This window comes from Eumetopias jubatus, unplaced genomic scaffold, assembly GCF_037043125.1.
Source record: "Eumetopias jubatus isolate StellerSeaLion01/CBP00866 unplaced genomic scaffold, mEumJub1_p1.0 scaffold_2, whole genome shotgun sequence".
Classification (NCBI taxonomy): Eukaryota; Metazoa; Chordata; class Mammalia; order Carnivora; family Otariidae; genus Eumetopias; species Eumetopias jubatus.
The window spans coordinates 60,600,520-60,624,123 of record NW_028274808.1 but is presented as its reverse complement, the minus strand read 5'-3'; the positions used below and the strand labels follow the sequence as shown (position 1 = coordinate 60,624,123).

At 35.6% G+C, this 23,604-nt stretch overlaps 1 protein-coding gene across 1 annotated transcript in view; it reads left to right on the top strand.

Moving 5' to 3' along the window:
- The window catches only part of ANXA10 (annexin A10), a 108,296-nt gene that overhangs the window by 35,410 nt on the left and 49,282 nt on the right, over positions 1–23,604 (top strand). The window contains exons 2-3 of the mRNA XM_028104337.1: positions 7,763–7,844; positions 22,406–22,500. Coding sequence (XP_027960138.1) covers positions 7,763–7,844; positions 22,406–22,500 — 177 coding nt within the window. The remainder of the gene's footprint in view (positions 1–7,762; positions 7,845–22,405; positions 22,501–23,604) is intronic.

Sequence of the window (23,604 nt, the reverse complement as noted above, 5' to 3'; positions counted from 1 at the left end):
ACCAAGGAAGTGAAAATGAAAATACATAGAGCATAGCCTGCTTATACGAATAATGAATTTTAAAAACTACTGGGTAAACTAAAGATGTCACTGTGGTACATGTATTTTTATACTTTGTAAACATTCCAAGAGCCTATATTATATCTAAGGCACTAGCTTAAATGCTTTGAAAAGCAGGAAGAAAAAATGTACCTGCCCTCCAGAAGATTAAAATTTAGAGGAAAAGACAAATGCAAAAACTGCAAGGCCATGTATAATAGAGATGTAAAGGAAATGATAAATAATACTTGATACAATCTGAAAAGACTTCACATAATAGGCAGAATTTGAGGTGACTCTAGCATGTGGGTGGGACATAATCCATTAAGATGGAGCAAGTGGAGATTTTTGTTTTTTAAATCTAAGTCTAAGAAGTATGTGGTCAATGAATATTAAACAGTCTACTGACAAGTATGAATGAAACCTAAAGACTGAGATTAGAGGTTGACTAGCTTAGAGATTTTGCACAAAATCATTTATTCCAGCTTATTTTCCCTGCATCGATCCCTCTGAGTACAAATTATATTTTCAGTTTCCCTCCAAGCCAATTATATTACACATCATAAAGGTCAGCGACCATTTACTTTCACAAAAGTGAAGGTGTGTTGTTTACCACTGCCTTCTCTATCACCAGAACAACAGAGCAAAAAAAGAATTAGTATCTTCAACTACCCCAAAATAAAAGAAATAAAATAAATAATTTTCTGTGACTTAGCTACTAGATCAGATATGTCTGAGAGTAACTATAGTTAACAAAAGGAACTATTTTTACATTTCATATGTTTATTATAAAGAGAATTTTTTTTGATTTGCAACTACAGAATATTCTAATAACTAAGAAAAGATTCTAGTATGATAAAATGGTAGTGTTAGAAATTTGTGTCATTCCTCCTAGAGGATGACTACTGACCAGGACTCAGTAAGACAAATATTTTTCCGGAAGTTGGGATAGGTTTAAGCCAAATCCATTCATATTTTTTAATCCATTCTTTTTGAGACCTATCAACTAAGTGAAGTTTTGTTTATTGAAGCATAGGGTAATGAAACACTATGCAACTTATTATCAAAATTTTATTTTTAATTTAATTTTAATAATTGCCTCCAGGTTCACTAATTTCACAGTGTATTTTTCACCAAAGGAAAAAAAATGGGGAATTATCCAGCTATATTACTTTTCATATCATTAGTCCTGCCTTCAGCTAATTAGAAACATCAAATCCATCATTAACTGATAAATATTCAAATAGCTCTAAAAGCAATACTGAAATAGTTGCCCCCAGAAGGATATTTGAACAACTGGAATAATAGTGTGTACTCCAAAATAACTTCTTTTAAAAATGTACCAGACTATTAATAAATACATGTTGTATTCTTTCAGTTTTAGCAGGAATAAATCCTATCACTCCAGGTTTCGTATAATCTTTGTCTTACCAACTAAGTACTAAGCTTCTGGTGAACAAGGGCTCACCTACATGGAGCTCTGCCATTGTATTAAGGGTTGGGGAGTGTTGTGAAGCTATAAAAGAAAAGGGAAAAGTGCACATTTAGCCTTATTAGCATGGGACATTAAACAATAGAGCTTTCAAAAAGATCATATAAAAACACAAGTTCTTCTCTTTCAGCTGAAATAGTTATGTAGAGTACCATCTGATGATCAGTCTCACAGTGGTCTCAGCCATGTGTTTCTATTTGGGGGAGGAAGCTATTGTAACCCTGCAGGTTCTTCTTGTTCACTTTGATTTAATGCTGCGCTCTCAGGTCCTGAAAAATCCTTTAGACCAAACTGAGGGTAAAGTGCAATATTTGCAATCCAAATATTCTTCCTTTATTCATGAGAACAGTTCAACCTCCAAATTTGCACAACCACTCACATTGTTTCATTCTCAACAAAACAAAGGAAGGTAATTTGACTCATTATTCTTAGAAACCTGGTAAAATTAGAAATGAATATTTTCTGCCAATATACTACCAGTGCTCTAACAGGATATACTACAGCTCTGGCATAGGATAAATTGTAGGCACCAGGGTAGGAGCAGGCAATTCTACTAGAAGCATCAGGAAGGGCTCCCTGTGAAGGATGACACTGGAGCTAAAGCTTGAAAGTTAAATCTTGAATAGATGTTTACCAGAATCATAAGATGGAGTCAGGAGATGAGTAGGTGTGTTGTGGGAGGAAGGGGGGATATTCCACACATATAGAACAGAACAAATAATGATACAGTGTCCCTTTTAGCTGGAGTGTGTAGCTATGTGTGTATGGCATATGAGTTGAGAGGTTCAGGAGAGAGAAAATAAAACATAAACCCACACAGATAGTAAAGGACCAGGTCATAAAGAACATTGCTTATTCTGTCAAAATATTTGAATTGAATCCCACAAGTCATCTATTCTCGGTCATAGGAATGAATTGCAGTAAGCACTGAAAATAAATATTGCCATTAATACTAATAAGCCAAAGTACGAATGTATTTTTCTATTCCTTACAATTCATGTTTTGCCCTATGAGAGTCTCATTCAGCATTACAAACTCTCTGTTGAGAAGGCAAAAATAAACACTCATTAAGGCTAGCATACTGCTATGTGTTCATAACCCTATATGTTCCCAGGGATGTTTCTTTCATGTGAAAATCATCCATTCTGTGCACCACAGTAGAAAACAAATATTGAGAAGCAATGTTTTGCGTATTAAGAATTTTAGGCATGGAAAGACAAATGATGTGTTAGATCTTTTAGAAGGATCATTCTAGCAGTGAAAGGAAACTGGACCTACTTAGCAGCATATTGAAATAAACCCAAAAGAAAAGTGGTAAAGACTAAGGTAGTAGGAACAGAAATTTTAAAAAAGGGAAATACATGAAAGCTTTTGTGAAGATAGGGCTGACAGGATTGGACTGAAGGGCAGATTGGTTGTGGAAGGGTAAGAGAGAGGAACAATATGTTTGTTAACCCATCTTTCGGTGTTGTGTTTAAAGCCACTGAAACCCCATCACCACAACTCTTGTCAGATATGAGTCAGAGATTAGGTGGCTGAAGACCTTCAGGAGAGTTTAAGGCATTTGGGAATGAGCCAATGGAGATCCAAGGACCAATGCCCCAAAGGTGAATAAATGTCTGGTTCAAGGAAGTGCTCTATAGAAAGGGAATCCTAAGATTCCTGTAGATTTTCCTTTCACGGCTCCAAAAATCCTAAATATCACTGGAGATTTAGTCATCTCAACAATACCAAAACCAAGGTATTTCAAGCTGAATTATCCACTGAAACCTGTACTCTGGGGCACTTGGGTGGCTCAGTCTGTGAAGCATCTGCTTCGGCTCAGGTCATGATCCCAGGATCCTGGTATCCAGTCCCCATAGGGCTCCCTGCTCAGTGAGGAGCCTGCTTCTCCCTCTCCCTGCTGCTCCCCCTGCTTGTACTCTCTCTCTCTCTCTGAAAAATAAATAAATAAAATCTTAAAAAAAAGAAAAAAGAAAAAAACCTGTACTCTAACAAGCATCCAGTCAGTAAAACTGTCAACCTGCATGGCTAATAGTTCAAAGTCAAAAGTCTTGAGGCATTCAGATTCTCAATATGAGTGTAACTCAAAAGCCACATGAGAAAAAGGATTAAAATGTAGGTAGCTTATCAGTGTTGACTTTGGAGGGATATGGTTTTATGGACTCTAGCTCCTGGATTAGCTGTGAATAAATAAAATATGATCTACTTTTTGATGTACCTATTGATATGAGATGATGCAAACAATTTTATCAACCTCAAGAGCAAAATATATGTGAATTTTTTTTCAGTTTGTATTCAGTTCCAGATAATAATTTTAAAGAAATCTATTCATTATTTATTCAGGGTAGATTCTAGAACCAACTTTAAATCTACAAATTACTCATGCTCTTCTGCTTAGTGAGTTTATGAAGCAGTTTATTCTGTCCTTCAAAAAGGGAGTATTTTGTATTCCTCTGTCAAAACCTAAATTCACAAATGACTAGAAGCAAAGATTATATTTTGATTACCTTGTGGTAAGAATTTAAATTGAAATGACAGGCATTAGAATTTATTTTGCCTTAGACAAGTGATACTATTTCTAAATCTGTCAATTTTCAGAGCAAGAAAAATAAAATAATTTTACCATACGCACATTATTTTTCATGTCACACCAGAAAGTGTCCAATTTTTCAAAATTTCCAATTTGCTCTAAGATGTGAAAAATTAGGAACATGTATATAAAAAATAACATTGCTTTAAAAGGCAAAATGCTCAAAAACACCTGAAACAAAAGTCTCTGACTCTTTCAAAAGATTTAACTACTGTTACTGTGTTAACTTAAAATAAATCTTAAAAATTAGTAAAATAAATTACATTCAGTTAACTAAGCAATCTATATTTATTAAGAACATGCTATTTGTCTCAGTTCAGGGGTGCACTGAATTTCAACCGGTTTCCAAATTAGCTACCTCTGCCACCTGTATAACTTCTTTTTGTTTCATCCTTCACATTGCTATAGAGTGTTACTATTAGAACTCAAATCAGATTATTTTACTCTCACAAGAGAGTCTTGAGACACTGTGCTCCCATTTCCCAGATAACTTACTTGTTCATACATATGGCTGGAAAAAATTGTGCCCTATCAAACCAGGAACATCTCTCTCTCCTGCACCCTCTTCTCCAGGGTAATTTTTGTTTGTCTGTCTCATTTATTTGTCTCTGTTCAGTTTTCCTAATACAAACCAACAAATATGACAAATATAATGAATAAAAGAATCTGCTTAATTCATGTATATCCTGTATTTGTAAAAAAAAAAAAAGTTTATCATATTTATTGCGTATAAAGCCAGGTCATTCAGCCAACAATCCCATTTTTTTAAGAAATCATTTAACTTAAGTGACATCACCAGTAGATGAAAACATTTTTTTAAAGATTTTATTTATTTGACAGAAAGAGACACAGCGAGAGAGGGAACACAAGCAGGGGGAGTGGGAGAAGGAAAAGCAGGCTTCCCGCTGAGCAGGGAGCCTGATGTGGGGCTCCATCCCAGGACCCTGGGATCATGACCTGAGCTGAAGGCAGACACTTAACGACTGAGCCACGTAGGCGCCCCTAGATGAAAACATTTTAAAAAGAAGTCTCCCTACATAGAAAATCATGGTATAGATTTGATATACTGTAATCAAGGGACATAAAATATAATTAGAGGGACAAGAAATGTAGCCAAAGAATAACTACTTGGTACAGCACTATGTTATAAAATAACATGTACTATGTATTACGTAGTGAAATTCCCAGTTTTAAGAATAGGTAATGGGCGCCTGGGTGGCTCAGTTGGTTAAGCGACTGCCTTCAGCTCAAGTCATGATCCTGGAGTCCCAGGATCGAGTCCCACATCGGGCTTCCTGCTCAGCAGGGAGTCTGCTTATCCCTCTGACCCTCTTCCCTCTCGTGCTCTCTATCTCTCATTCTCTCTCTCTCAAATAAATAAAATCTTAAAAAAAAAAAAGAATAGGTAGCAAATGGGAAAACATAAGGTACTGATTTTAAATACAAATGCAGTAAGTTCTAGGGAGTTAGTAAAAGAAGTGGTCAGAATAGATTCATTTCATCAGAGACTGATGTTGGATATTAAGGAATGCACAGACTATGGTTGAGCACAAATTTTGGGAAAAAATATCCAAAGGAAAGATCAAATTACCTTAAAATAGATGAATATATATCTATAGGTATATCGTAGTCATTTGAAAAAGTTTTATGGCCCAAAACAATCTTTTTTCAAATAACTGCTTAATTCAGGGAACAAAATTAAAACTGATAATTGACTGTTTCAATAGACTTAACTGGTCAGTTTAGTCAAAATGATCATTAAAAAACTGGTGATTGCCAGGGACTGGCTGGAGTGTGGGGGAGGGGAGGGGGGATTGGGAGATGCTGGTCACAGAGTACAAACTTACAGTTATAAGGAAAAAGTTTGAGGATCTAATGTACAACATGGTGATTTTAGTTAACAATACTATATTGTATACTTGAAAGTTTCTAAGAGTAGCTCTTAAATGTTCTCATCAGAAAAAAAAAGGGCAACTGTGAGGTGATAAATATGTTAATCAACCTTATTGTGGTAATCATTTCATAATATATACATATTAAATCATGTTATACAAATTAAATTTACACAGTTATATATCAATGACCTCTTAATAAAGCTAGAAAAATATTGTCATTAAAAGACAAAATCAGTGTTCCAATGACAAAATAAGTAAAAAGAACATTAAGTATGTACCTTATATGGAATAATGTTGCTGACCTGAGCTTAAATGAAACATAATAATTGGCATAAAAATAATAGTTTACTATTATATTTAAATAGTAAATATATTCAAATGGTCTTAATAGAGTCCCAGTGGAAAAGGTTAGTGGATAAAGGAGATAACACTCATATTGTCTAATATATAGCTCGCAGAAGTGAGGATTGGCTCAAGACAACTTAGTCTCTAGATCATCTCCAATAAACTTGAATACCCAAAGCAAACTGCATGCACTTTAGCAATGTAAGATGCAGACCATACTTATTTTAATTACATATATCTATCCATACAGGCATTTAAAAAGTATGTTTCATTAACACGGCTGAACTTAAGAAAATATGGATATATCACAATTATTATATGGTTTCCAGTCTACTTCAAATAGACAACTGCATCATCATTAATATTAATCAAATGAAATCCAAACTGATTTTTTTTTTTTTTAGTTTTAACTCAAGTGAACAATGTCCTTAGTCCCTCAAAATCTTTTCATAAATATTTTGGTGTTAGTATACATATATTTCTTGGACTAGACATTATGGTGCCATCTTCTTCTCATTAATTAATTTTCTACTGTAAGAAAATGGGCACTAGAAAACTTCATCTTCCGCTAAGATACTATTCTTGTAGAAGAACTTGGTGAATGCCTGAGTTCTCAAGGCCTAGTAGACCCATTTGCTATGGGAAGACATTTTTTCCCAATGTTTCTGGGCACACTGACAACAAACAGGGGAGAGGGACCATTCTTAATAAATTTTGATTGATAGTTCTCCTGTGGTGAGTATGATGATATGGTACCTAGTCCTGGCTGGCTCTGTCTGAAATAATAGACCACGTGAATTCAAAGTCTAACATAAGTGTTCTGCTATTTTATTATTAGCAAGAAAGAAAATTTAAATTGAATGTCAGTCAGGTTTTTATGTTTTCCTATGCAGCTGCAAGCTTCAGCTAAAAAAATCTCTGCCCTATCTATATCACCTAGATTTTTATGAATCTCACAACCCAAATTCAAATATTTCAATTTTTTTAGTATGATTTTAGGGACCCTGGTGTGTGAAAAAGCTATGGTGGCAAGTGCCACTTCTAATCGATATAAATGTCATGAATTCCAATAGAATTCTCCTTTCAGTTTCTTTAAATAGCCACAAATTCCTAAGAAAATGTTTACAGTTTATTACCAAGATTTATATTTATTTGACTCTCACATTTTCCACTATTGGTTCTAGTATCTCAAATTCCTAGATGAATAAGAGAGCCAATATAATAGAGGCCATTGGATTAAAAGAAATTCAACCAAATTTGCTCCATACAATTAACACATTTGTTTAATAAATTTGTGTGTCTTAAACACATAGAATGTTTTTGTTTTATCTGCAAAAAAATGTTGAAATCTTTCTTATAAAATACTACAATCTCTTTCTCATTGACTATTCCCACCAGGTGCAAGGAACCATTTTCCCAGCTCCCAATTTCAATCCCATAATGGATGCCCAAATGCTAGGGGGAGCACTCCAAGGATTTGGTAAGCCTGATTATTTCCATTATCTTTTGTTGTAATTTTTTTCACTTTACCTTGTTTTAAGATTGTAATATGGGTGTAAATAGCTGATGTCTAACAGAAGGCAAACACAGATTAAAACAAAAATCTGGGCAAAGAAATAGAATAAGAAGAAAAATAATAGAAAAGGACAATAATGGTAAGCCAATTTGCTCTCTCAATTGCAACTCTGATCTTGACATGTTTTTGCCTTAAATCCTTAAATGTCTCAACACTAACTACATTAAATGAAATCCCAAACCAAAAATCATCCTAGGAAAAAACTTCCTTCTTTGACCTTGTTTGTTTACTAGCCTTTTTTTTTTTTTTTTGCTACTTCCATTTCCAGCCAAATCAAACTTCCTGCTATTCCCCAAATTGGATCTGACTAGTCCAATAATCCCCTGCCCGGAATGCTATTTTCTTCTGTTATTTTGCATCCAAATTCTTTTCAAGATTCTCTTCAAATAATTCTTCCTCTTTGACTCATACTTTGGGCACTCCAAACTCAACCAGCCATGCCAACCCCCAGGGCACCCTCTTCTGCACTCTTGTGTCACTGATCTCATTTTCATTGTACTTGTCCTTTGTGTCACCTCAGACTTCAGAGAGCTCCCAGAATGTGGTGTCTGGCATGCAGGTGCTTAATAAATGGATGTTCAATGAATGAAACTAGAGTTTAGAAAAGGACTGTAGAGATAAGGGAGGAAAACTGTTGAGTTCTTTTAAAAAAAAGATTTAATCTTTAAGAAATGAAATGGAGCTGGTAAACATCCATATATTTTCCTTAACTAAAACCTGTTTTAAGACTTCTGATGAGTATGAAGATAAACACTGAAATTTTGCATAAAACATGCAAAGCCTTTCATAAGAAACAAGCTCTTAACTTTAAAGACAAAGTCGCCTTTATGATAACTATGCTCTGTGTGTGTGCATATGTATGCGTACGTGAGCATGAACACATGCATGCATGCTCATTTTTGTGTTTTATTCACCAGCAGAATCTCACATGAAAACAATAAAGGACTTTAAATATGCTCTCTAAAGCTGACTTGAGGAGTTTGCAATGCTTTCATGCCTTTTAAAATATCAGGCATCACTAGAAAAATAGAGACAAGTTAACAAAAAGTTATGGATTAACTTTGTCTTCAGGAGAGTAATTTTTGCTTTAAAACTATACATCAATCTATTCACTGAAAAAATTTTTCTTTGCTCCAGTTTCAATTCTCCTGTCATAGCAACTTTAGGGTCAGAATGTAGGTTCAATTTGACCATTGTAATTTTTTGCTTGTCAGTGTTTTAGACTGAAGAATTCCAGGAGGTTTAGGGTTTGATCACATACTGTCCACTCCAGCATGCCACAGCAAAAACACATCTCAAAATGCTTTAAAGTCTGTCCAACCTGATGACCCTGGCACAGGAGAGACAGAGAGAATCACATTTTCTTTATCTTTTCATCTGTTGATGGAACTTCAGTGGTTTGCTCTACAGTGAATATGGAGGTGCAGATATCTTTATGAGATAATGATTTCATTTACTTTAGATAAACACCCAGAAGTAGGATTGCTGTATCATTCTGTTTTTAATTTTTTGAGGAACTTCCACACTGTTTTCCATTGTGGCTGTACCAATTTACATTCCTACCAATGGGAATTCCCTTTTCTCCACATTTCTTCTTGTCTTTTTGATAATAGTCATTCTAACAGGTGTGAAGTGATATTTCATTATAGTTTTGATTTGCATTTCCCTGATGATTAGTGATATTGAGCAGTTTTTCATGTACTTATGGACCATTTGTATGTCTTCTTTAGAAAAATGTCTATTCAGGTTCTTTGCCCATTTTTAATTAGATTATTTGGTTTTTGCTATTGAGTTGTATGAGATTCTTATGTATTTTAGATATTAATCCCTTATCAGGTATATGGTTTGCAAATATTTTCTCCCTTTCTGTAGATTGCTTTTTCATTCTGTTATTTCTTTTGCTCTTCAGAAGCTTTCTAGTTTGATGATGTAGTTCCACTTGTTGATTTTTGACTTGGCTACTATGTTTTACTTAGAAAAATCAGAAAGCGAAAAAATACTCCAAAGCAAACAAAAATGAGTAGTTTTAACAAAAATTGTCTTAAATTATATAAAAATTCACCAATCACACTAAAAAGGAATAACTCTCAGTTAATATTCCTTAATAGTGCAGTCCAGTATCCTTACCATTAGAAGCTATTTTCCCAGTCTGTGCAGTCTTAGAATAACTGTGTTTATTTTGTCTCAATTAACATATGTATTTCCCAAATCATCCCTGTGAGATGCTAGACAACTGGAATTATTTTTAACCTACATGCCTAATTCTTGACAAAGCAACATCAAGTCAAAATCTTTTTTGAAATAGTCAGTGCTATTTAGAGTGGACATCCTTGCTTTGTTCCTTATCTTTGTCCCTATTAAGTATATGTTCCCTATAGGTTTTGCTGAGAGTTTTCATCTTAAACAGGTGTTAGATTTTGTCAAATGCTTTTTTTTCATCTGTTGATACAGTCAACAGTTTCTATTCTTTATTCTATTGATGTAATAAATTATGTTAATTGATTTTCAAATGTTGAGATAAGACTTGCATACCTGAAAGAAACACCACTTGGTCATAATGCACAATTCTTTTTATACAGTATTGAATTCAATTTGCCAATATTTTTGAAGAATTTTTACATCTGTGTTCATGACAGATATTGGTCTGTAGTTTTCCTTTCTTGTAATGCTTTCTCTGGTTTTGGTAGTAGGGTAATGCTGACCTCATAGGATGATTTAGGAAGTATTGCCTCTGCTTATATCTTCCGGAAGAGACCGTAAACAAACAAAAAAATCATAAAATTTTATTCTTCAAAAGTTTGGTAGAGTTCACCAGTGAACCCATCAGGGCCAGGTGCTTTCTGTCTTGACAAGTTATTTAATATGTGTTTAACTTCTTTAATAGATATAGGCCTATTCATATTGTCTATTTCTCTTTGTGTAAGTTTGGGTAGATTGTGTCTTTGAAGAAATTGATCCATTTCATCTACAGTATCAAATTTCTGGGCACAGGGTTGTTCTTAGTGTTCCTTTCTTATCCTTTTCATATCCATAGTATCTGTAGCAATGTACCCTCTTTCATTTCTGATATGAGTAACTGTATCTTTTCTCTTTTTTTGTTAGTTAACCTGGCTAGGGGATTATCAATTTTATTGATTTTTTTCAAAGAATGAGCTTTCAGGTTAATTGATTTTCTCTATAAATTTCCTGTTTCAATTGAATTTATTTCTACTCTAATTTTCATTGTTTATTTGCTTTGGCTTACTTTAGACTTAATTCATTCTTTTATTCAGTTTCCTAAGGTGGAAGTTTATATTAGTGCTTTTAGGTATTTATTTCCCACATATTTATTCAAGGCCATAAATTTTCCTCTAAGCATTTCATTTGCTGCATCTCACAAATTTAATAGTTTATATTTTCATTTTCAAATTAGTTTGATTTTTTTTAATTTTCTTGAGCCTTTTTTGTGTTATTTGCAAGTGTGTTGTTTAAGCTCCAAGAATTTTAGGTTTTCCATCTATCTTTCTGTTATTGATTTCTGGTTTAATGCCACTGTGGTCTGAGAGCTTATTTTGTATGGTTTCTATTATTTTACACTGGTTAAGGTATATTTTATGTAGTCTATCTTAGTATTACATGTGAGCTTGAGAACAACAACCTGTTGTTGTTGAAGTATTCTATAGATATCAATTATATCAAGTTGATTGATGATGTTACTGATTTCAAACATGTGCTTATAAGTTTTCTGCCTGCTGGATCTGTCCATTTATGATAAAGAGGTACTAAATTCCTGATAAAATAGTGGATTCATCTGTTTCTTCTAGCAGTTCTATCAGTTTTTAACTCATGTATTTTGATGCTCTTTTATTGGGCTCACACATATGAAGATTTATAATATCATCTTGGAGAAGTGGCCCCTTTATCATTATGTAATGGTTCTTTTCATCCCTGATAATTTTCCTTCTTCTGAAGTTTTTTGTATTAAAATTAATATAGCTACTCCAGCTTTTTTTTCAGTATGTTAGCATAGTATATCTTCCTCTATTCCATTATAATCTATCTGTGTAGATCACTCAGTGCTATTTAGATATAATTTGAAATTTTAGTAATAATTATTTTCCTGCTTAGTAGACCACTTTTACCTACTTGACCATATAATCAATGTTTATTATTCACAGATTCCACATATGCTAATTTGTCTACTTGTAAAATTCATTCATAACACCAAAATCAACATTTGCAGGACTTTCATGGTCATTAACAGGAATATGCAGAGAGGTGTAAACTTTGAGTCATCAGAGCACATATTCCAGCTGAGATTAGACAAGATGATGCTTTTCCTTCTTGTTTCAGCTCTTACACTATTAACAAGTGTCCTTTTTGTGGTTTATTTAATGCTCCAATTTTTTTGTATCTTTATGCTCTTTGTTCGTGATTGTGTTCTTTTAAACGCCCTCCAAATGTTGTGATAAAGTGCTGTCAAATGTTCCCAAGCACAAGAAGAAATATTACAGAGAAAATATGTGCATCAATAAGCTTCATTCAGACATTAGTTCTAATGCTGTTGGCCATGAGATTAATGTTAATAAATCACCAATATAGTACATCCAGAAAAAAAGATAAAATTCACTGCCTATGCATGAAGCTGCCCAGAAAAATGCTAAAGTAAAATCTGTTCTAAGTTATAAAGCTGTGGAAAAGCAGCTAAATTTCTGAGTTCATGACAAAAAACTAATAATATAAAAAGTGTAGTGATCAGCTTTCTCTTGAAAGTAGTGATAGATGCCTTGCATGTTTCAAAAGGTGATACAGTGGGGGAAGGGGCAAGATGACAGAGGAGTAGGAGACCTAAATTTCGTCTGGTCCCAGGAATTCAGCTAGATAGTTATCAAACCATTCAGAACACCTACGAACTCAACAGGAGGTCATAGAAAAGAATAGCAGCAACTCTCTGAACAGAAAAGCGACCACTTTCTGTAAGGTAGGACCTGTGGAGAAGTGAATCCAAGGCGATATTCTGGAGGATAGACAGAGGGGGCCTCCGTCCACCACTTCTGGCAAGTGATAGAGCAGCAGAGCACAAAATCGGAACTTTTAGAAGTCTGCTCCGCTGAGGGACGTCACTCCAGTGGCTAAGTGTGGGGAGGAACCCTCGCTGGAACTGTGTGGTCTCAGGACCCTCGAGGTCACAGAAAGACCAGGGGTGCCTGAGTGCAGCAGAGCTCCCAGGTATCGAAGCGGGGAAGCCAGCTGCAAAGACAGAGCCGAGGAGTGGGCTCACAGCTCGGGGTTGCCATAAACCGTGATCTGCGGCACAGTCAGGCCACTGTTCCTCCAGCAGGGACCCAAAAAGTGGCAGATCCAGGGAGACTCCCCTTCCTCCCCCGGGAGGAGCAGCACAAGAGCACACCACAGGGATCTGCTGGGTTTGGAGACTCCACACTGGGTCAGGCAACAGAGATAGAAATGCTCGGTCACAGGCCGGGTGAACACGGAGTGCGGCCCTGGACCAGGGAGATAGGAGCGATTGCCTGCATTTCTCTGGGGGCTCCCTGAGGAGTGGGGCCCCGAGTTCTTGGTTCCTCCAGAACAGAGATTGGGAGGTCACCATTTTCACTCTAATCCTCCAAAGCTGCACGGAAAACTTGCAGGGAACAAATGCTCCTGAGAGCAAACCCAAGCAGATTACTTAGCCCGGCCTGGCAAGGGCAGGGCAATTCTGCCTCTGGCAAAGACATTTGGGAACCACGGCAACAGGTCCCTCCCCCAGAAGATGAGAAAGAACAGCCAGCCAAGACCAAGTTTGCTGATCAATGAGAACGAAAAACTCCAGGACTAGGGGAATACAGCACATAGAATTCACGGCTTTTTTCCCCCCCTGATTCTTTAGTCTTTCAAAGTTAATATTTTTAATTTTCACTTTTTTCTTTTTCTATTTCTTTTTTGAATTTTTCTTTTTCCCTTTTTCAACCAACATTTTATCACTCCCTTTTTTAAAACTCTTTTTTATTTTTCATTTTTAGAGTCATAGACTATCCTCATAGTAGTTAACCTTATTTTTGGTATATATATAAGTTGCTCTCTCTTTAAAATTTTGGGATACAGTTTCTTCAAACAGACAAAAATATACCCTAAATATCCAGTGTATGGCTTTGTTCTAGACTCCTGCCTGATTACATTCTCTCTTTTTTTTTAATTTCTATTCTTTCTTTTTTCAACCAACTTCTTATCTTATCAATTCCTTTTATAAAATCTTTTATACTTTTCATCTTTACAGTCACATTCCATCCCTTCATCGTATTTACCCTTATTTTTGTACATATATAAGTTTTTCTTTCTTTAAAATTTTGGGAGGCACTTTCTTCTAATACACAAAAATACACCCAAAATCTAGTGTGTGGCACTGATCTATTCACCAGCCTGACCATATTTGATCATATTCTTTATTTTTTTTAAATTTTTCTTCTTTTTTTCTTTTTTCTTTCTTTCCCTTTCTTTTCCCCTATTTCAGGTCTCTTCTGACTTGTTTACTGTATATTTTTCTGGGGTTCTTTTTACCCTGTTACCATTTTCTTCTCTCATTCACCTATTCTCCTCTGGACAAAATGACAAGATGGAAAAAGTTACCTCAAAAAAAAAAAAAAAACAGGCAATACCAACTGCCAGGAACCTAACCAATACAGACCTTAGTAAGATGTCAGAACTAGAGTTCAGAATGACGATTATAAAGAGACTAGCTGGGCTTGAAAAAACTATGGAAGATACTAGAGAAACCCTTTCTGGAAAAATAAAAAAACTAAAATCTAACCAAGTCAAAATCAAAAAGGCTATTAATGAGGTGCAATCAAAAACGGAGGCTCTAACTGCTAGGATAAATGAGGCAGAAGAGAGAATCAGTGATATAGAAGATCAAATGATGGAAAATAAAGAAGCTGAGAAAAAGAGAGATAAACAACTCCTGGATCACAAGGGCAGAATTCGAGAGATAAGTGATACCATAAGATGAAATAATATTAGAGTAATTGGGATCCCAGAAGAAGGAGGCGGGGGGCGGGGGGGAAGAAAGTATATTGGAGCAAATTATAGCAGAGAACTTCCCTAATTTGGGGAAGGAAACAGGCATCAAAATCCAGGACACAAAAAGAACCCCCATCAAAATCAACAAATATAGGTCAACACCCTGACATCTAATAGTAAAACTTATGAGTCTCAGAGACAAAGAAAAAATCCTGAAAGCAACTCGGGACAAGAGATCTGTAACCTACAGTGGTAGAAACATTAGATTGGCAACAAACCTATCCATAGAGACCTGGCAGGCCAGAAAGGACTGGCATGATATGTTCAGAGCACTAAATGAGAAAAACATGCAGCCAAAAATACTATATCCAGCTAGGTTGTCATTGAAAAATTTCCAGGACAAGCAAAAAATAAAGGAATTTGCAAACAAGAAACCAGCTCTACAAGAAATATTGGAAGGGGTCCTCTAAGCAAAGAGAGAGCCTAAAAGTAACATAGACCAGAAAGGAACAGAGACAATAAACAGTAACAGTCACCTTACAGACAATACAATGGCACTAAATTCATATCTTTCAATAGTTACCCTGAATGTAAATGGGCTAAATGCCCCAATCAAAAGACACAGGCTATCAGATTGGAAAAAAAAACAAGACCCATCGATATGCTGCCTATAAGAGACTCATTTTAGACACCTCCAGATTGAAAGTGAGGGGGTGGAAAACCATTTACCATGCTAATGGACACCAAAAGAAAGCTGGGCTGGCAATCCTTATATCAGACAAATTAGATTTTAAAACAAAGACTATAATAAGAGATGAGGAAGGACACTATATCCTACTTAAAGGGTCTATCCAACAAGAAGATTTAACAATTGTAAATATCTATGCCCCTAACATGGGAGCAGCCAATTATATAAGCCAATTAATACCAAAATCAAAGAAACACATCAACAACAATACAATAATAGTACGGGATTTTAACACCCCCCTCACTGAAATGGACAGATCATCTAGCAAAAGATCAGCAAGGAAATAAAGACTTTAAATGACACACTGGACCAAATAGATTTCACAGATATATTCAAAACAGTCCATCCCAAAGCAACAGAATACACATTCTTCCTAGTGCCCATGAAACATTCTCCAGAATAGACAACAACCTAGGTCACAAATCAGGTCTCAACCGGTACCAAAAGATTGGGATCATTCCCTGCATATTTTAACACCACAATGTTTTGAAACTAGAACTGAATCACAAGAAGAAAGTCAGAAGGAACTCAAATACATGGAGGCCAAAGAGCGTCCTACTAAAGAATGAATTGGTCAACCAGGAAATTAAAGAAGAATTAAAAAAATACAAGGAAACCAATGAAAATGAAAACACAACTGTTCAAAATCTTTGGGATGCAGCAAAGGCAGTCCTGAGAGGAAAGTATATAGCAATACAAGCCTTTCTCAAGAAACAAGAAAGGTCTCAAATACACAACCTAATCCTACACCTAAAGGAGCTGGAGAAAGAACAGCAAATGAAGCCTAAACCCAGCCAGAGAAGAGAAATAATAAAGATCAGAGCAGATATCAATGAAATAGAAAACAAAAGAACAGTAGAACATATCAACAAAACTAGGAGCTGGTTCTTTGAAAGAATTAATAAGATTGATAACCCCCTGGCCAGACTTATCAAAAAGAAAAGAGAAAGGACCCAAATAAATAAAATCATGAATGAAAGAGGAGAGATCACAACCAACACCAAAGAAATACAAACAATTATAAGAACATATTAGGAGCAACTATATGCCAACAAATTAGATAACCTGGAAGAAATGGATGCATTCCTAGAGATGCATCTACTACCAAAACTGAAACTGGAAGAAATGGAAAACCTGAACAGACCTATAACCACTAAGGAAATTAAAGCAGTAATCAAAAATCTCCCAACAAACAAGAGCCCAGTGCCAGACGGCTTCCCAGGGGAATTCTACCAAACATTTAAAGAAGAATTAATACCTATACTTCTGAAACTGTTCCAAAAAACAGAAATGGAAGGGAAACTTACAAACTTGTTTTATGAGGCCACCATTAGCTTGATCCCAAAACCAAACAAAGACACCATCAAAAAGGAGAAATACAGACCAATATCCCTGATGAACATGGATGCAAAAATTCTCACCAAAATACTAGCCAATAGGATCCAACAGTCCATTAAAAGGATTATTCACCACGACTAAGTGGGATTTATCCACAAATCAATCAATGTGATACAATATATTAATAAAAGAACAAGAACCATATGATCCTTTCAATAGATGCAGAAAAAGCATTTGACAAAGTAAAACATCCTTTCTTGATCAAAACTCTTCAGGCTTTAGGGATAGAGGGTACATACATCAATATCATAAAAGCCATCTAGGAAAATCCACAACAAATATCATTCTCAATGGGAAAAAACTGAGAGCTTTCCCCCTAAGGTCAGGAACATGGCACGGATGTCCACTATCACCACTGCTATTCAACATAGTACTAGAAGACCTAGCCACAGCAATCACACAACAAAAAGAAATGAAAGGCATCCGAATGGGCAAAGAAGAAGTCAAATTCTCATTCTTTGCCAATGATATGATACTTTATGTGGAAAACCCAAAAGATTCCACCCCAAAACTGCTAGAACTCATATAGGAATTCAGTAAAGTGGCAGGATATGAAATCAATGCACAGAAATCAGTGGCATCCCTATACATCAACAACAAGACAGAAGAAAGAAATTAAGGAGTCGATCCCATTTACAATTGCACCCAAAACCATGAGATACCTAGGAATAGATCTAACCAAAGAGGCAAAGGATCTGTACTCAGAAAACTATAAAATACTCATGAAAGAAATTGAGGAAGACACAAAGAAATGGAAAAACGTCCCATGCTCATGGATTGGAAGAACAAATATTGTGAGGATGTCTATGCTACCTAGTGCAATCTACACATTTAATGCAATCCCTTTCAAAATACCATCCACTTTTTTCAAAGAAATGGAACAAATAATCCTAAAATTTATATGGAACCAGAAAAGACCCCAAATAGCCAGAAGAATGTAGAAAAAGAAACGCAAAGCTGGTGGCATCACAATTCCGGACTTCAAGCTCTATTACAAGGCCATAATCATCAAGACAGCATTGTACTGGCACAAAAACAGACACATAGATCAATGGAACAGAATAGAGAGCCCAGAAATGGACCCTCAACTCTAGGGTCAACTAATCTTCAACAAAGCAGGAAAGAATGTCCAATGGAAAAAAGACAGTCTCTTCAACAAATGGTGTTGGGAAAATTGGACAGCCACATGCAGAAGAATTAAAATGAACCATTTCCTTATACCACACACAAAAATAGACTCAAAATGGTTGAAAGACCTAATGTGAGACAAGAATCCATCAAAATCCTAAAGGAGAACACAGGCAGCAACCTCTTTGACCTCAGGCGCAGCAACTTCTTCCTAGAAACATCGCCAAAGGCAAGAGAAGCAAGGGCAAAAATGAACTATTAGGACTTCATCAAGATAAAAAGCTTTTGCACAGCACAAGAAACAGTCCACAAAACCAAAAGACAACCGACAGAATGGGAGAAGATAATTGCAAATGACATATCCGATAAAGGGCTAGCATCCAAAATCTATAAAGAACTTATCAAACTCAACACCCAAAGAACTACTAATCTAATCAAGAAATGGGCAGAAGACATGAACAGACATTTTTCCAAAGAAGACATCCAAATGGCCAACAGACACATGAAAAAGTGCTCAACATCGCTCGGCATCAGGGAAATTCAAATCAAAACCTCAATGAGATACCACCTCACACCAGTCAGAATGGCTAAAATTAACAAGTCAGAAAACGACAGTTGTTGGCGGGGATGCGGAGAAAGGGGAACGCTCCTACACTGTTGGTGGGAATGCAACCTGCTGCAACCACTCTGGAAAACAGTATGGAGGTTCCTCAAAAAGTTGAAAATAGAGCTCCCCTATAACCCAGCAATTGCACTACTGTGTATTCAACCCAAAGATACAAATGTAGTGACCCAAAAGGGTACATGCACCCCAATGTTTATAGCGGCAATGTCCACAATAGCCAAACTATGGAAAGAGCCAAGATGTCCATCAACAGATGAATGGATAAAGAAGTTGTGGTACATATACACAATGGAATATTATGCAGCCATCAAAAAAATGAAATCTTGCCATTTGCAACAACATAGATGGAACTAGAGGGTATTATGCTAAGTGAAATACGTCAATCAGGGAAAGACATGTATCATATGATCTCACTGATACAGAGGAATTCTTAATCTCAGGATACAAACTGAGGGTTGCTGGAATGGTGGGGGGTGGGAGGGATGGGGTAGTTGGGTGATAGACATTGGGGAGGGTATGGGCTATGGTGAGCTCTGTGAATTGTGTAAGACTGTTGAATCATAGATCTGTACCTCTGAAACAAATAATATATTATATGTTAAAAAAAATAGTAGGAAGGGAAAAATGAAGGGGGGGAATCGGAGGGGGAGACAAACCATGAGAGACTATGGACTCTGAGTAACAAACTGAGGGTTCTGGGGGTAGATGGGGGGATGGGTTAGCCTGGTGATGGATATTAAAGAGGGCATATATTGAATGGAGCACTGGGTATTATACGCAAACAATGAATCATGGAACACTACATCAAAAACTAATGATGTAATGCATGGTGATTAACATAACATAATAAAATAAAATTTTTAAAAAAGGTGATACAGCATAAAAACTGTTAAACTTTCAGGTGAACAAGTTCTGTAGATCAGTAGACTGTAGAAGAATACCTCCTTAAGATATTCTTTAAAATCACCTCCTAAATTTTATACAGGAAAAGTGTATCAGAAAAAGAAGGATTTCAATGCTGATGAGACAGGCTTATTTTTTTAAGGACATTGGCAAACAAACATATTTGTTGTAAATGGCATTTCTGTTGACAAAAATATTGTGATCAGAGGTTGTTGAAATCTGTGTATTTCCCCTCAGAGCCATAGTTCTGCATCTGTTAATTCAGTATTCATAACAACTTTGTAGAAAACTACCACAAATAACAAGAATCACTGTGTATCATCGAACCCAATAAAATTGCTATGGTTTGTTATGCCATGCTTTTCTGTTAAACCAGGAAATAAGAATTACCTAGGAATTCCTGTCAGAATGCAAGAGAATAAGAAAAACTTAAAATGACTGTAAAGGAGAAATCAAAATTTTTATTATGTGCAGAGTATATTGTTTGTATCTCGAAATCTAAGCTAATCAATGAAAAAGTTATTAAAAATAATGAGAGTTCAGTAATTTTTTTTGAACACAAGGTAATTTTATGTTTATAAAATTCAATGTCACTTATTTAAGCAATTATGTGTTAAGAAACAAAATAAAGTAACTTTAATGTCAATATAAATGCAAATATGAATATTTTTTAACAAAATAAAGTCTCTTGCCATTTACAAAAACTCCACAAAACTTTACTAAATCTTTCAGAAAAGAAAAACAATGAAAAAATTCAGCAGATATAGTGACAAAAAGACTTTTCAAAATGGATTCCTAAATTTACAGTTATTTTAATTAAAAATTTTTAATAAAGTTTTGAGATTCATATAAAATTAATCTGAAATATCCTGGTAGAATAAATGAGCAAGAATTGCTATGAACACTTTGAAAAATGGAGATACAGTCAGAGAGGTAGGTTGTAGATAATCTCAACAGAACAACACACAAAAAAAGAAGACTATAAGAATAATATAAATATGAAGACAGTAAAAATAACAATGGATATAACTGAAAAAATCTTCTATTTATTATTAAAAATTTGTCCCCTTTGGAATTCCCATCATGCAGTTAACAGACTCCTACAGAACTCCTTAGTGTCCTTTGAGTCCAGGGCATTAACAAGCTAGGCCCAGGGCAATATGTTGCTCTATGCCTCTCATAAACCATAAATTTCAGTGTTTGGAGCTGATTCTATGCCTCCCTCCTTCCATTTTATCATTTCTCTCACCTGCATAAAACACCCTGCTCTTTCTTTTGTTTCACAGGGCGTAGTTATCTATGTAAATCCTAGTCACCAGTCCTCATTCACTAGATATTTCAGGACCTGACTCAGCTTTCCTAAGAACCAAGGGCATCCAGGATGGCTTTAATTTCCAAAAAGATGATCTGCTTAACATCCTAGCCTTTCAATTCCTTTTTCTCCTCTTCTCCATTAAATATCTACTTTTGTCAAAGAAAATCTGTAACACAGAACTAAACAGGCAAGGAAGACTTTATTCAAGACTATTGCAACAGAAATCAAGACTTTAGCAACAGAGGAAAGAACTCAATTCCTCTGAAACAAAGGGCAAGAGAGTTTTTAAGCACACAGGGGGAGGTGAGAGACTAGTTGAAAAGTACTGGAGAACACTGGGAGTTGTGGGTGTTTGTCAATGCAATTAGGTCATCTGTTTTTGCTAATTAGTTCTTGAGAAAGTTAGGTTCCTATCTGCCCACAGAGACTAGGAGATAGGGATTCTATCTTTCTTGATGACTATATTTCAAAGAGATAGCTCCCAATATTTTGGGAAAGACATTTCTGGATTGTAAAACTGGCAAGTGATTGGCAGATTTATATCTCAAAGGAGTAAAGAAGAATTTATAATTGCAAGTTTTCCAAAGTAAATGCTCTCAGAAAAGGGGGATCAAAGGCATACAGTCAACAAAGAAACCTGTCTAAATTTTAGTCACGCTGAGGGAAATGTTAAGGCCTTTTTGGTCATTCTACTATGACTATAGTTAGAGCTAAATTTGTCTGAACTAGTTGTGCATTCAGGTGCTATGCCAGTACAGTAAGTTGGCATATAAGGAAACAAAAGCCTCATACAGCCCAGAAACAGCCTCAGTTACAGGAGAAAGAGGCCATATTCCATGCCAACCATAAGAGGTTCACACAGTCCCTCAGAAGGTTACACAGCCCTCGTACTTTTATACTTTCCTTGTCCATTACTCTTCCTTCTTCTGGAGGTTTTGAACTGTAGCTGTTATTTTTGTCTTAATGTATGTTCATTATAAATTCTATCTCCTTAACTGTAAAATGAGAAAGATGTTGTACCCATTTAAATACTAATCAGCTTGAAGGTCAAGGAAGCCTTTTTTGGTGGGTAGGAAAGGTGACTGAAGAAAGACCATATTTTTTATTCTTCTGTATTTTTTAATTGGATCTTTTTAAAGGAAAATCTGTAGGCATAGCACCAAAATGAGAGATAGGAACATAGCCTTCATCAAGTGTTGCTCTGTGATTTCCAATTTTAGTTAAAATTGCTCACTGCTTTAAAGTACCATCAGAGATAATGCGAGCACCATAGTTTTTGATCCTTAGATAATGGCTTCTTCCAAACTACAGAATAGCAACTTTACTAATCTTCAAATATTATTCTTTTCCAGGCTGTGACAAAGACATGCTGATCAACATTCTAACTCAACGCTGTAATGCACAAAGGCTGATGATTGCAGAGGCATACCAGAGCATGTATGGCCGGGTAGGGTCTCTTCATCTTGACCTGTTTCTAGGGCAAACTCCTGGGAAATCACAACCCTTTCAGAAAACAGATACTGTTATTCTTTTCAGTCTCACAGACGACAAAGATCTCAGACTCCACTGTATGTCAGAAACAGTTCCTATGCCTCTACCATGTTTCAAGGAATGTAAGAAAGATGTATCTATGTGTGAGGTATGTTCACACAGTGACTCCATCAGTCCTCTCTCAAAAATCATTCAGCTCCATAAAATGAAAGTTCTGATAGTCTTACACTGCTAGTTGGTCCAATTAGGCTAAAAATGTTGTGCTGGAAACACCCCTGTGTCAAGCTTTAGGGAAGGCATAGAAAGGGCTAATGATCACTAGGTCAAAAAAATAAGATCTTTCCTGCAATTCTCCACAGGTCTTCACCTAACTCTCAACCAAAGTGAATTCTGACTAGCTTTTCTTCTCACAGCATGCAGTTGTAGAGACCATTAAAAAAGAATGGCAGTTAAAGGCAATAGTTTAAGGCAATAAAACTATCCATAGTGCTTTAAAGTAATCGCATTCTAATTTCAAAGCAAGTACCATTAAAGATTCCTTTCTTTTGTTATGCATTTAAACCACAGATTCAGAACAAAAACTCTTCAGGCCAAAAGGGCCTGAAATCGCAATTACTTTGTCAACTGAGCATTATTGATGAAACACTATCATAAAACTTTCCCTATAGAGTTAGCTCTTATAAATTCACTCCATCTCTAAATCTCAGTCTTTGAACAGCTATAATACATGAAATAAGGATAGCTCTCTGTTGTAGAATAAATTAATAATCGAAGAAGCTACCACTACTAGTTATATTATTTGAATTTAGCCATAAAAGGAAACCAGTTATGCTTTTTTTTTTTCCAGGTAAAACTGCTATCGTAGCTTATATTCCTATGATGCCAGTGTTAGTTTTCTTTTGAAAGAGAACATAAAAATTATAAAAGTTCTAGCATCACTAATCTAATATTGTTTTAATATGCATAGGTCATAAGAATGGTCATTTTTCAGTGTTTTTTTAACCCAAAGGTTTGCATACATCTTTGCACTTTATACATCAGGTTAATTTAGGTTGAAGGC